The 16,084-nt window shown below is 37.2% G+C and overlaps 1 protein-coding gene across 1 annotated transcript; it reads left to right on the top strand.

Moving 5' to 3' along the window:
* Positions 1-7,838: 7,838 nt before the first annotated feature.
* Positions 7,839-8,305, top strand: LOC126954354 (60S ribosomal protein L22-like). The gene has a single exon (XM_050789928.1). It carries the CDS (start codon positions 7,857-7,859, stop codon positions 8,241-8,243), a length of 387 nt encoding a protein of 128 aa, XP_050645885.1. The 5' UTR covers positions 7,839-7,856; the 3' UTR covers positions 8,244-8,305.
* The last annotated feature ends 7,779 nt before the right edge of the window (positions 8,306-16,084 follow it).

The raw sequence follows: 16,084 nt of genomic DNA, 5'->3' as shown, positions 1-16,084 counted from the left end.
GTAGGGGTCAGAGTTACAGAAGCCATATTGCAATTAGGAAGGAACAGCTGAAAGGAATGCAGAAATCTTGGATCTAACATTGTAAAATTGCTGAATTTGACTGAATTACTCAGTTCCTCCATTTGTTTTTCTGTTTGTCTGATTCGTTCCCCACTGTTCTTGAGCCCCTATGTGAAAACACATCAATTTGCAGACACGCCTATGATGCACATTGCATTACACCAGTGTTTACCAGTGCAAGTGTCCTCGGAATACGTGTTTGATGATATAATCCACCAAAATAGTGGGATGAAGACATGGTGTAGAGATAATTTTGTGATCAATATATTTGGGGAAAAAAAAAGGATACTCTGATCCCCTTCTAGAGCTTCACAATGCACATAAAACTGTTACAGACTTTGAAAAGGAGAAATACTATTGCAGAGAAATCTAAGCAACATTCAGAAGCTTCCCAATTTTATTGACCAAGGAACTAATATTAAAATTAATCCCTTTGTCATCTACAGTGTGTCCCTCAGAATTAGGGTTCTGAGGACCATGTGTGGGAACCACTGTACTACATCCATCCATAATTATTTTAATAATTATCATTTTATGCTTTCTTATTTACAAATGATCCATATGTTCTGACAAATTTTAGATAAACTCCTAGGAATTCAAACCAACGGAAATGTTGACACATACCAGACAAAGGCAGGTATAATGAAATATGTGATTACTTCTGGCTAGTTACAAATTCCCCATTTTCTTTGGCTAGCAGATGCTGTCATTGACACTGTCAGCAATTATAACCTACATCTGCATTTCTGGATGAGACAACTCTTCTTAGGCAAAGTGCTTCAGACTTGTATTCCTTGATGAATCTTTGCTGCTGTTCTCTGTGAGGACAATTTCTGAGGTTCTGGGAAACCAGTGATTCTCTTGAATCTATGATATATTTGGTTTGTCATGTATTCTTAAGGTCCTTCTTCACCTTTCTTGCTGAACTTGCTTTCCCTTTGGGTAGAGTTTGTTCTCTTGGCAGAGAACAAACTTCCCTCCAGTTTGTTCTCTGACAGACCTCCAAGGAACTGTAGGTTGTAATCAACCACTCCCAGCATCCTTTTCCAAATTACTTACTCTGTGCCATGAGCCCAACTGTAGCTATCGGGGTGTGTTTGTTTTTTCCCTTTGCTCTCTTCACATTGTCTCAATTTTTGAGCCAGAATAATTTAAGCACTAGGGTCTTGTCGGGTTTTGCAACCATGAACAGCCTTACAAAGTCTAGGCGTTTTGCCAGAAATCTAAACTTTGTTGAACTATGTTAAAAGGTTAAGTGTTTCACAGAGTTCGGCCTCCCCCACCCCCACCACACTCCCTGCCTCTGCCTTGTTGGTAAATGTCTGCGTTATCAAGAAATGGAATAACTAATAATGTGCTGGATAGAACATTTTCAGTCATCACACTGTGACCATAGTCGTGTTAAAACCCCCAAACAAATGTTATTCACACATCTCTCCTTAATCAAAACGCTGAGGACAGAGAGTCATTGTTGTCATTTCAAGATGAAATGCTACACACTTTCCATAAAATATAAGTTTTAAAATAAAGCTCTTATCAATTATTTGTAAAAATTTCTATGTTAACCAAACAGCTTCACTAAAATGAATGTTGATGAGTAAAAATAAATCAAAACCTCTCCAGACTGGAGGGAAGTACTGGTTCCTTGGTTCCTAGTTTTGAAAGCTCCCTGTGACTATTTCCTGGAACACCAAAAGCTGGTTTACTCTTAGGATGCTTCCGAGGTTTTCAAGTGCACAGTCAACGAGCTTAATGAAGAGAAAGGAAATTTTAAAATGTTTGGGAATTATCCTGGGTCCTCTTGTTTCCTTAGCCCACATCACAGCTAAGAGTAACTGCTGTCAACTTCTCTGACAAAAGAGTTCCCACATTTGCCTAGTTCTCTCCATCCCCACTGTGGCCATCCTGATCCCAGTCACTATCCTCTCTTGCTTGGACTCCCATAATAATATCCTAACTGGCCTCCATTCATCCACTCTGCCTCCATTTTCCCAGAGCAGCCAGGCCATGAGGTCACCAGTGCCTTAAGATAAAAACACAAGCATCTTACCTTGTTTTATTCAGTCTCATCTTAAAGCACCGAAGTCTCACCACTTGGGGGCCTTCTTTCTTTGCTGCAAACACACGAAGCTTATGTCTGACTGAACCACTGTGGGGCATGCCCTTCTGTCATCTTTGGCTGGCTGGCTCCCCTCTGTCCTCAGTTCTCAGCTAGTGTTGTCTCCCTAGGAGAGCCTTTCCCAGTCTCGCCTCTGTTATTCTCTACATAATCCACTTTTTAAATATTCCACCTGCCTTTCTCTATCTAATATTTTTTCTATTAATCACCTGTCTTCTAACTGCCTCCACTGGTCATGAGCAAGAATCATACCTAGTTTACTGACATATCTCCAGCACCTATAATAGTGCTTGGGGCACCAGAAGAACAAGATAAATATGTATTGAATGAATACATGAGCAAGACCAGAATAAAAAATTGGGTGCTTACTGCAGCTCCTGTGGCTTAGCTGTTGAAAGGCATAACACAAACAGTTATTAGGTACTTTTGGGTAAGGGTCTGTCAGGGACTGGACATCTTGATAGATGTTTTAGGGGTGTGCCATGCACATTTGCCAACTGAACCAGAGAACATACCGTATTTACAGGCACATAAGAAGCTATGTTTGTCTTCTTTTGTGGGGATATTTGTGTCTTTGTCATTTTCAGCATAACCTTTCCAAGACAATCTCCTAAGAAGAAATTTCCCTAAACAAAGAGTATGTATTTTTGCTTAGTGTGCTAAGGTAAATGACTGGGGGATTTTTGCTAGATTGTCACAACTTTATAAGGAGTTTATGAATACTTGATTAAGTAAAGTAACATAGTGCCCTTACTTCTCATCGAATAGCCAACTTACATGACTCATATGCATAGGTTGAAAATTACATCTGCGATCAAAGATCAGAGGCAAAATTGGTCACTGGAAACTACTTAATACATCCTTGGCTTCTAAGCTGGGCTTCATCTAAAGCCAGGATTAACAACGGAAAGCATGACCAGAATGGAATGTGAGGTTTGAACACTGGGGAGAAGATGTCCCCAGGGCTGTGAACTGCCTTTGGTCAGCAGCCCTGGGAGCCAGGCTTGTTTCAGTCTAATGCAATTTTGCTCTCATGATCAATGGGATGGGAGGAAAACTGGGTGAGGGAACACACTGAAATATGTTTTATAAGATAAAAGAGAAAGATCATGTAAGGTCACTTCTGAGAGAATGAAGATAATGACAAATGTATTGATAGAATAAAAAGTGAGGAAATAGGCTGCCTCCAGTTTCATATGTAATAGAGCTTATAGAAGGCACAACTTCTCTGAGATTCATGCCTCCACAGAGGCAGCCAAAGTAGAACCTGATCTGATAAAATTAGTGTCCTGCCATTGATCATACTGTATGTAAAGATACTAGATGATAATAAGGATAAGCAACTTCCTACTCCTAAACTCTCACAAGAGGAAGCATAGGATAAGGAAAAAGACTGCAATCCTTTTTGAAGAATAACATGAAAAGAAAAATTATAGACCTGGATCAAAGAGGGCACCTCTATCTTCACTTATTTATTTAATATGTATTTATTGGGCAATACTTTGTGCCAGGCATTGCATCTGGTACCAGGTACATAAAGATAACTAAGTCATAGATCTTGAAAATAGATTCAGGAAAACACAGACTATAGCAAGCCCTACACAAGTTGAAGTTGGTTGCAGCAGAAGTGTCAGACCAAAGAGGGACTGTTAGGTGAGAAGGGAGAAATATGAGCCTGGGAAGGCCGCAAGTCACTTCTGAAAATATTGATTAAATACAGGCATACCTTGTTTATTGCACTTTGCCTTATTGTACTTCACAATACTGCAATTTTTACAAATTGAAGGTTTGTGGTAACCCTGCATCTGCCAACTCTATGAGACCCACATTTCTAATGTCATGTGCTCACTCTGTGTCTTTGTCACATCTTAGTATTTCAAACATTTTCATTATCATTACATCTGGTATAGTGATCTGTGATCGCTAGTCTTTGGTGTTACTATTGTAATTATCTGGGAGCATCAGGAGCCATGCCCATGTAGGACAGTGAACTTAATCTATAAATGTTGTGTTTCTATTGCTTCACTGACTGGCAATTCCCCCATCGCTCTCCCGCTCCTTAGGCCTCCCTGAGACACAATAACTGAAATTAGGCCATTTAGTAACCACGCAACAACCTCTAAGTGTTCAAGTAAAAGGAAGAGTTGCACATATCTTGCTTTAAACAAAAAGCTAGAAATGACTAAGCTTAGTGAAGAAGGCATGTCAATAGCCAAGACAGGCTGAAAGCTAAGCTTCTTGAGCCAGATGGTTAGCTGAGCTGTGAATACAAAGGAAAACTTTTTGAAGGAAATTAAAAGTACTACTCCAGCAAACACATGAATGAGAAAAAAAAAATGAGAAAAAAACAAAACAGGCTTATTGCTGATATGGAGAAAGTTTGAGTTGTTTGGATAAAAGATCAAACCAATCACAATCTTTTGTTAAGGCGAAGCTAAATCCAGAGCAGGAACCTAAGTCTAGTTAATACTAAGAAGGCTGAGAGAGGTGAGGAAGCTGCAGAAGAAAAATTTGAAGCTAGCAGGGGTTGGTTCATGAAGTTAAGAAAAGAACCCATCTCTATAACGTAAACGTGCAAGGTGAAACAGCAAGTGCTGATGTAGAAGCTGCAGCAACTTATCCAGAAGATCTAACTAAAATAATAGATAAAGGTCGCTAGACTGAACAACAGATTTTCAATGCAGATAAAACAGCTTTATATTGGAATAAGACATCATTTAGGACTTTTATAGCTAGAGAAGAGAAGTCAAAGTCTCAAAAGACAGGCTGACTCTCTTGTTACAGGCGAATGCAACTGGTGACATTAAGTTGAAGCCAATGCTCATTTACCATTCTGAATGTCCTAGGCTTCTGTCTTGGTTCATTTCTGTTTCTGTAAAGAAATATACAAATCTGGGTAATTTGTAAAGAAATCAGGTTTAGTTGGCTCGTGGTTCTCCAGGCTGTACGAGAAGCATAGCACCAACATCTGCTTCTGGTAAAGAACTCAGACTGCTTCCCCTCATGGTGGAAAGTGAACAGGAGCAGGCAGAGATCACATGGGGAGAAATAGGGAGAAAGAGAGGGAGGGGGAGAGAGAGAGAGAGAGAGAGAGAGAGAGAGAGAGAGAGAGAGAGAGAGAAAGCAGGGAGGGAGGTGCCAGACTCTTTTTAACAACCAGCTCTCATGGAATGAATAGAGCAAGAAGACACTCATTAGTGTGAGGATAGCATCAAGCCATTCTGAGGGATCTGGCCCCCACAATCCAAACACCTCCCACCAGGTCCTAACTCCAACACTGGGGATCAAATTTCAACATGAGGTTTGGAGTGTCACATACACAAACTATATAGTAAGGCTTTAAGAATTATGCTGGCTGGGTGCAGTGGCTCACACCTGTAATCCCAGTACTATGGCAGGCCAAGGTGGGCAGATCACTTGAGGCCAGGAGTTCGAGACCAGCCTGGCTAACATGGTGAAACTCCGCCTCTACTAAAAATATAAACATTAGCCAGATGTGGTGGCATACGCTTGTAATACTAGCTACTCTGGAGGCTGAGGCAGGAGAATTGCTTGAACCCCAGAGACAGAGGTTACAGTAAGCAAAGATTGCACCACTGCACTCCAGCCTGGGCAACAGAGCGAAATTCCATTTCAAAAAATAATAATAATAATTGACAATAATAGACAAATAATAGACAAACAGACAATAATAATAATAGACCAAACAGCGAAATCATGAGTGAACTCCCATTCACAATTGCTACAAAGAGAATAAAATACCTAGGAATACAACTTACAAGGGATGTGAAGGACCTCTTTAAGGAGAACTACAAACCACTGCTCAAGGAAATAAGAGAGGACACAAACGGAAAAACATTCCATGCTCATGGATAGGAAGAATCAATATTGTGAAAATGGCCATATTGTCTAAAGTAATTTATAGATTCAATGCTATTTCCATCAAGCTACCACTGACTTTCTTCACAGAATTAGAAAAAACTACTTTAAATTTCATATGGAACCAAAAAAGAGCCTGTATAACCAAGACAATCCTAAGCAAAAAGAACAAAGCTGCAGGCATCATGCTACCTGACTTCAAACTATACTACAAGGCTACAGTAACCAAAACAGCATGGTACTGGTACCAAAACAGATATATAGACAAATGGAACAGAACAGAGGCCTCAGAAATAATTCCACACATCTACAATCATCTGATCTTTGACAAACCTGACTATTGGGGGAACCCACCCCCAATATTTCAACGTAGGTTATTTCTATTTTCCATAAGTGTCAGCCAGCTGATAAATAAAGAGAGACAGTATGAAGAGAGGAATTTTACAACTGGGCCACTGGGGGTGATATCACATATTGGTAGGACTGTGATGCCCCCTGAGTCTCAGACCAGCAAGTTTTTATTAAGGGTTTCAAAAGGGGAGGGGGTGTAAGAACAGAGAGTAGGTATAAAGATCACAAGCTTCAAAGGGCAAAAAGCAGAACTACTAATAAGGGTCTAACAAAGATCACATGCTTCTGAAGGAACAGGACAAAGGGAAAAACCAGAACTACTGATAAGGGTCTATGTTCAGCAGTGCACATATTGTCTTGATAAACATCTTAACAGAAATCAGGGTTTGAGAGCAGAGAACTGGTCTGACCACAAATTTACCAGGACGGAGTTTTTCCCCACCCTAGTAAGCCTGAGGGTACTGCAGGAGGCCAGGGCATATCTCACTCCTTATCTCAACCGCATAAGACAGACACTCCCAGAGTGGCCGCTTATAGACCTCCCCCAAGGAATGCATTCCTTTCCCAGCGTATTAATATTAATATTCCTTGCTAGGAAAAGAATTTAGCGATATCGCTTCTACTTGCACGTCTGTTTATAGGCTCTCTGTAGGAAGAAAAATATGGCTGTTTTTGCCCAACCCTGCAGGCAGTCGGACCTTATGGTTGTCTTCCCTTGTTCCCTAAAAATCGCTGTTATTCTGTTCTTTTTCAAGGTGCACTGATTTCATATTGTTCAAACACACATGTTTTACCATCAATCTGTACAGTTAACACAATTATCACAGTGGTCCTAAGGTGATGTACATCCTCAGCTTATGAAGATAACAAGATTAAGAGACTAAAGTAAAGACATGCATAAGAAATTATAAAAGCATTATTTGGGAACTGATAAATGTCCATATTAAAATTAAATCTTCATAATTTATGTTCTTCTGCCACGGCTCCAGCCAGCCCCTCTGTTCGCAGTCCCTGACTTCCTGCAACACCTGACAAAAACAAGAAATGGTGACAGGATTCCCTATTTAACAAATGCTATTGGGAAAACTGGCTAGCCATATGCAGAAAACTGAAATTGGACCCGTTCCTTACACCTTATACAAAAATCAACTCAAGATGGATTAAAGACTTAACTGTAAAACCTAAAATAATAAAAACCCTAGAAGAAAACCTAGGCAATACCATTCAGGACATAGGCATGGGTAAAGACTTCATAACTAAAACACCAAAAGCAATGGCAACAAAAGTCAAAATTGACAAGTGGGATCTAATTAGGATATTAACCATGATAGCTCACAGTGATAGTACCAACTAATCCTCAAATGCCATCTAAGTTTTGTATATTTCACCAATGATACACTTTAGAGCAAAAAGATCCAATCCAGCCCTTTCTAACTCTGCTGTGGCCATGGCTCCGGGGAAAAAACTTGTGGCGAAGGGGGGCAAAAAAAAGAAGCAGGTTCTGAAGTTCACTCTTGATTGCACCTTCCCTGTAGAAGATGGAATCATGGATGCTGCCAATTTTGAGCAGTTTTTGCAAGAAAGGATCAAAGTGAACGGAAAAGCTGGGAACCTTGGTGGAGGGGTGGTGACTATTGAAAGGAGCAAGAGCAAGATCACCGTGACATCTGAGGTGCCTTTCTCCAAAAGGTATTTGAAATATCTCATCAAAAAATATTTGAAGAAGAATAATCTACGTGACTGGTTGCGCGTAGTTGCTAACAGCAAAGAGAGTAGTGAATTATGTTACTTCCAGATTAACCAGGACGAAGAAGAGGAGGAAGATGAGGATTAAATTTCATTTATCTGGAATATTTTGTATGAGTTCTTGAATAAAACTTGGGAACCAAAAAAAAAAAAAAAAGATCCAATCCAGAATCATGCATTTGGTTGTCATGTCCCTCAGTTGTCTAGTCCCTTCAGCCTAGAACAGATTTGCAGTCTTTCCTTGATTTTCCTGACTTTGACACTGGAAACATTGCAGACAAGTTACTTTGTAGCATGTCCCTCCATTTGGCTTTGTTCAGTAATTCTTTTTGATTAAATTCAGACTATGCCTTTTTGGCAAGAATATTTCAGAGGTGACAACATGTTCTCACTGAATTCTACCAGATTACAAGTCATTTTTATTAGTCCCATTACTAATGATGTTTACTTTGATTTCTTGAGTGAAGTGGTATCTGCAAAGCTTCTCCATTACAAAATTCTTCCTTTATCCTTAGAAATTAACAATTATTTTGTGCAGAAATATTTTGAAACTATGTAAATATCCTGCTTCTCTCCAAATTTTCTATTTATTTGTAAATGTATTTATACCTAAATGAATTTCCTATTTCATTTAGTGGGTTATAACCCATTACTATCATTATTTTTATGCTCAAATTGTCCCAACTTTGGCTACAAGAAGCCAATTTAAGCTCATTTATATTTCCTTTTGACTTGTTCCCAACATCCTTGTAGCACATCCTTACTTTCTGGCACACGATGTCCTGTTTCATATTTTCCCTGCCCCATCCTTGAAATTAGCTATTTTCTCAAGGAGCCCTGGCTCTTTTGCATGGAAAATGGTATTTAAAAGCCAAGATGTGAGTGTTAGGTGTGTTCATTGCTATTGGAGTGTCACTGCTTCCACCCCTCTCAGTAGGGAAAGCTAGAAAATATATGTATGTAATACATACACAGATAACTTCCATATCTGTACATTTATATTTTTAATTATCTTTCTGTGTATCTACCTATTTATCCATCTTCCTATCTATTATCTATCAGAGACCAGGAGTTCACATGGACATTACATATCCAATCTAACAACTGGGCTTATTCTAGTTTCCTCCCTTTCTGTATTTCTAACTCCCTTCTCCAAAAGTGAGAAATCTGTCTCAATTATTTGTATCTATTTATTAATTTTTGAGATGGAGTCTCGCTTTGTCACCCAGGCTGGAGTGCAGTGGCACAATCTGCAACCTCCGCCTCCCAGGTTCAAGCAATCCTCTTGCTTCAGCCTCCTGAGTAGTTGGGATTACAGGAACCCACTACCATGCCCAGCTAATTTGTTTTGTATTTTCAGTAGACACGGGGTTTCACCATGTTGGCCAGGCTGGTTCCCGAAGTCCTGACCTTGTGATCCACCTGCCTTGGCCTCCCAAAGTGCTGAGATTACAGGCGTGAGCCACCGTGCTCAGCCCTTCAATTACTTTTTATGTATTTATGTAATTGATCCATCCCACTGTATGTAATCTGACATCAGTCCTCTCCTGCGAGGCTGCCTCCTCTTCTCTGCATAGCTATGATTCCACATTCTGAGCTGCCCTTCCTTCCATGTAGACAGTTCCTCTCCCTGCTCGGACTCTGACAGCTCACATCACATCACTGTGAGGCACCGCACCTGACCCTGCTTGGGTCACCTCCCACCAGGCCACCTCCAACAAGGACACTCTCCTCTCCCTGCTTGAGCTCTGACATCCCACCCCAGGCCACCCTCCTTAGAGTTTCTCTTCCTGTCCTACTCCAGCTTCACCTCCACATGGACTCACTCTTCACCCTGCTCAGGGTTGATACTCTCTGCCAACTTACCTCTGTCCCTCTGCATGGACATCCTCCAAACTCTGATCAGGCTCAAACTCACCAGTCTGCCCCTGCAGGGATGCCTTTTCCAGCCTGCATGGATTCTGACATTGGACACCCTACTGTGGACCATCTTCAATCTGCTTAGGCTCTGTGCCACTGCAGTCCCTCTCTGACACACACATACCTCAGATGCTTGCCTTGTTCTGTCCCACTTCATGATTTAGGACTGAATTTTTCAGGAAGGAAAGAGAAGAGCTCTGAAAGACTTTTAATAGAAAATAAAGGGTTTCGGGATGTCTACAGACTTATAGTTTGTCATTTTCTAATCTTAATGTTTATAACTAATATTTTAGTATGAATTATTAATTTATCTTAGATGAATAAAATTCACTGAGTTCATTGGTATATCATAAGATGTAAAACTAACCCTTCTGATATTCTGGAGAAATGTTTATTTTATCTGATATCTGTCTCCTATGAGCAGAAGGAGTGAATCATTCATATTTTTTGTCATTTTGATGAAGACCAAGGTCTGGAAAAGCTTAAAAAATTACAGGTCTATAGCAAATGATTAATAATTAATAGTAAGCCATGTGACATTCTAGCATGTCACGTAGTAATCACCATAGTTTTAAGGAAAGCTTACTGCCTGACGAATGTCTTTTTTTTTTTTTTTCACTTCTCTAAAGTCTTTTAATGCACTTTATTGGGTTTTGGTGTAAATTAAGAATAAGAAAGACATTTTTATCAGTTTTTATGAGGTTAAAAAAATTGATTTATAAAATGTTAACTTTAAGTAAGAATTCATTCCTTTCATTTGCTTCACTGTGTCAAGTTTGTTTGGAAATGCAACCTGTGTGTGCCTGTGTGTCATCACTTTGCATGCAAGTTTTCTCCGGCCTCATTTTAATACATATTGTGTTAAACCACTTACTAATGTTTTTACATGTGTGGTTTTACATTTGATCCTGTATTTATTCTTATCATCTAAAAATTTTCAAAAAATAAAAACATTCAATATTTAGTCACACAGATACACTACCGATTTCTTTATTTTACCTTTTCTTTACGGTGTCATGAATGTATTTAAGTAATCAGTTGCAAAGTGAAACTGTCGATTTGATTGTTTATTTTCATAGAGCTCAAAAAACAATGGCTCAGGCTTTACTAAATTTATTTTTTCCATTGAAGGTATTTTTTCTTCTTTGGTAAAATCTATGTGTTATCATTTCTTAAAACTAGCAAATCTCTAGCCCTATTTCTGCATGGAGCTTCATTTAAAGTAAGCTATTTTGAACTCCAATAGTGACCAAAGTAGAATGTCATTTTCCTCTTAGAGTAGGGACAAGGTATTTTCTCTTCCCAAATACGAATAGAAAGAAATTCATTATTTTTCTCTGATACTAACCTTATACATTTTACAGGCTTTCTTGTTTTTCAAGGATGTGGCAATTGCAGTAATTCTAGCAGCATATTTTCCTTCAATTTATTTTTTGGAAATCTGTTATTTAAAAAAAAATGAGCCCATATCAAACTCAAAAATGTTGTAAAACAATTGCCGTACAGGTTTCAATAATAGCTACAATACCCTAGATGTTTTATAATTTACTAGTTTGGTTACTAATGATTTCACCTTCTACTAGTCTAATTGATTCTGTGGAAGATAATGGCTATGTGTATCCATCAGCTTTCAATCTTGTTAGAAATGTTTTGATCCTTTTTCCTATCTTATCTTTTTGTCTTACCTACAAACAACATACTTTTCATCTATTAATAGATATATGGGATTCAGGAGTAAAATTCTTTTCTGCTTGCATTACAAAATGAAAACAAATGTGCACTCCTCCCTGAGTGTGGTTTATGATTTAATAATGCCACAGTTTCTGGTCTTGTCAGTATTCTTACCTCTGCAAGCATATTTTGAGGCCGCCCAACCTCATACACACCTCGTGTCATGTGGGTATCAGGAATAAATGGCAAATCTTGTAAGTGGTGTGCCTCTACGCACCACTTCGAGTGCAAGGAGAAATGCAAAATACACCTTTTTGCCAGTTTTTCATTCCACTGAAGCATTTCCTTTGGCTAACTCGTGACAATTTGCATTTTCACTTATAATACTTTAATACTTTTACCAATCTAATCACTGAATATACATTTATTTTTAATTAATTGACCAGAAATTCTGTCTTTCATTCACAATGTAAAATGTATAGACACATTCACACCCTCAACTACAATACAATTATGTATATAATTTTTATAATAACAGGCATATGTAGCCTGTGATAGTCTATGAAAAATATCATTTAAAACAAATGTTATCCTATTTTTAAGTATGGGAAATGTTTCATATTTGATATAAAGCAGATGAAATATACTGTTATCATCAAAATCATATCTATTATACATTCTTCCAGTTTTTCTGAAACTTAATTCACTAAACTCAAATGAATAAATTCCTCATAGGGAAAAAATATCTCTCAGCTAAAACTGAATTCTTGATTAGGTCTAGACTTGTAGTTTGGTGTCACGGATTAGACATCCCTCTGGTTTTAAGGAATGTTAAATGTTACTATAAGCTGCTTAAGGTTTTTAAAGGAGGCACACTCTCAAGGAGTTGGAACTAATTTTTAACATTTGCATAATGCACATGTCCAGTTGGTTGAACTGCTGACTTAAATCTATCTTTGAAAGATAGAGTGAGGCTTTGCACAAATGCAGAAAGGTCGAGTTATGCTAATGAGAACCATTTAGTCAGCTGCCTGACACTTATTGGACATGATAATCAAATTGCAGTATAGGCAGTAAACTCCCATGTATGCTATGGCTTTTAAACCCATAAGGTATGCAAGAAACCACTGTACCTTCCAGCTGCATTCAGCTTGGCGATATATTAAACCAAAGGGGTGTGTGTGTGTGTGTGTGTGTGTGTGTGTGTGTGTGTGTGAGCCCAGAGGAGGACGGAAGGGAAGAAATGGCTTATGTTGCTCAGCAGCGTCCCTGCTTATGGATTAGGAGCAGGGACAAAGAAACAGTGCATAGAAGACAGTAGCCAACCTATGAAGATTTTGTCATAGGGTTGAGATGAAAGGAGCAAAGCAGGAAGAGGAAAAGAGTTGGGATTAAAAGATAGGAGGAGATAAAATCTTAACAGTGAACAGTGCTGATATATGGGAAGAGAAAAAGGTATTTGCCAGTTGTCAAAAAGCTACATATACGGGGAAGGGGCTGGGGAGGATCTTTTTCATTTGTATAAGAATAACCCAGTACCATGTCTTTAAATTTGGAAATTGACTTTACTGGACTTTCATATTAATTTATAGTCTATATTGAATTTGTAAAACCATAGCAAAATGGTAAACTAATTTAAATGCTGGTTAAGTCTTCATATTCATTTTATAATTGCCAGGAATCCTATAGGCATGGACCCACAGCTAGAGAATCCTCAAACTTGAAGCCTTATCAGCTGTTCTTGGGACCCTCTTAATAAATCATGCCTAGAATGAATGAACCTTCTCCTCAGGTCCCACTTTGGAATTTCACCAATACAGAGTCATTAGTTAAGAATCTCTCTTGTGCAATTATATTCCAATATTGTTTTCATGTTTTAGTACAGCTAGTAATTAGAAATAATTATTGACATCTAAATGATAAATGCTGCTGTATGGTATCTCCTAGCGTGGCCAAATAGTAGCACAAAGGATAAATTGGACATTATAATAACAGTGGATTTGTGAGATATAAGAGAAGGTTATCCTTTAAAACTAAAAGAAATATTTTTGGAGGTTGGCAAGGAATACTCAATGAGGAGATAAATTTTTACAGTGTGCTATTAGACCAAAAGATTTTCTTATTTATTTAGCAAATATTTGCTGTTTCTAGATTGGTTTTGCCAGCCTTTCACAAAGAATGTTTCAAAGAATAATGGTCCCAACAATGAACTACTTTAAAATAAAAAGTTTCATGTTTAAATGATTGTGAGAATGTGGGATATCAAATCCCCCTTTTGGAGATTCCCAATATATGCAACCAAAATAAAGGTTACATAATGTTTATACAGCCATGAAAACCTCTTTAAAATAGTTTCATTTATTTGACCCTAAACACTTCCTGTATTTAACCTTAATAATTTCCTGTAATACTATTGTACCACAACAATTTTAAAAGCTGATGTATTTTTCCATTCATCTGTTTATCCATTTTTTCCTGATACCATATTATTTTAATTACCAGGAATTCAAATCAAGTTTAAATATCTCATAGAGTAAAATCTTCTAAGCCATTATTTTTCTTCTTAAAACATTTTAGCTCTTCCTTGCATATTAATTTTTCTAAATTAATGTCAGGATATTTTCCAAGAAAGAAATATTGAGGTTTTAAAATTAGAATTCATTAATACTTTAAATTAAAAGGAAAAATAGATATATTTATTTGAATAAATCTATTCTTCAAGAACAGATTATATCTTCATTTGTCCCACTCATCATTTATGGAAGAGAAAATCACTGAGTACACTTTTAAAGTTTTCTTAATATAGGATTCTTGCTTGTTATTGTTAATATTGTTAGTGAGGTCTTCAGTTTCAGATAACAGAGTGTTTTTAGATATTTAGAGACAAATCTATTAACATTTTTCCCACATTTATTCTATACTAGCCAATTATCTGAACTATTGGAAATTTTGGTGGGATGATTTTTTGTTTGTTTTCCTAGATTAACATATTATCTGAAAATAATAATCTTGTGTTTTATTATATATTATTATTGGTGGGTTTCTTGTTTCTGCTTTGTATCTTACTGTATTGGTTTGAAATGGAAATACGATAATGACAGACATTCTTATTCCCCATGGTTTTTCACCATTAAAGATGATATTGGCAATTGATTTGAGGTGGGCACGAGTTATCTTGTTAAAGAATTATTCTTCAAGTCCTAGCTCACAGCTAGAGTTATACACAAATAGAGGCTTAATTTTTATCGTGGGCTTTCAAAATCTTTCTCAATGGTTTATCATTATTAACTTTTTGAAATAATTACATTAATTAATATTCTAATAGATAAATAACCCTTACATTCCTTGCTAACCCTAGTTAGTGATGGTGGATTGCTCTTAGATATACCAAGGAATATGGCTTACTATTGTTTAAAAATTAATATACATTCATAACAATAATTGCTCTGAGGTTTTCTTTGGCTGGAGAGGGTGGGAGAGAAGGAAAGGATCTTTTACAGGTATTTTTGGCAGGAATATTGTCCATCATTTTATATGCTTCAAAATGATTTATTAATTTAACATATAGTATAAGAAATATGAGCTCCTTTAAAGATTCCTACAAATTAACCGCAAAAATATGCAACCTAGAAATCTATAAGAAATTTTTATAAGTTAAAATTTTAGTTCCATGAGTATTGATCTGTTAAGATTTCTTTAAAAATTTTGTTTAAAATTGTGTGGGTGTGTCAATGTTGGTAAAAGTTAGCTCAGTGTTAAAACAGATTAATTTTTTTTTTGCATTTATAAGAAAAAGAGAATGCAAAATATGTATCATTGGAAAGAAGGATTTGGAGTCAAGTATACTTGGAGAACATTGAACTGAATAAATTTTAATAGGCTTGTTTACTGCAGAATTTCTCAGAACTCTCTATGTAAGAGAATCCTTTGACTTTCTCAATAGGAGAGACATATGGTAAGCAGGTGGTAAATCCCAAAATTATTTACTATGGAACAACTTTGCCCTGAGCATCCTGCAGATGGAATATACTTTCAGGAATGTCAATTTCTATTATACTCATCATATAGAAACAAATAGGTAGGTAGATATATGGACAATTACAGAGAAATTTTTGAAATATTGCTATAATTTTCCTATGAGTTTCATCAATATTTTTAAATAATCATAATTTGTCTGCATTTAAGGTTTTCTGCAATAAGTGCTTTCTTGCTTGAATTTCCTTGTTCTTCATGGTTGTGAATTGTGTAATGGTCACCTCAGGTCAGTCAACAGATCTTGAGAGTTCAGCATAGCAGAGTATTCTTCCTTTGACCTTTAACCCTGGTCAATATTTTCCC

The sequence above is a fragment of the Macaca thibetana genome, chromosome 5 (genome assembly GCF_024542745.1).
Source record: "Macaca thibetana thibetana isolate TM-01 chromosome 5, ASM2454274v1, whole genome shotgun sequence".
Lineage (NCBI taxonomy): Eukaryota > Metazoa > Chordata > Mammalia > Primates > Cercopithecidae > Macaca > Macaca thibetana.
Note: the sequence above shows the minus strand (reverse complement) of the source record. Positions and strands in the feature narration are given on the sequence as shown.

What these genes read in the sequence shown, in the direction of transcription:
- LOC126954354 (XM_050789928.1), top strand. Translation starts at nt 7,857, where the DNA reads ATGGCTCCGGGGAAAAAACTTGTGGCGAAGGGGGGCAAAAAAAAGAAG.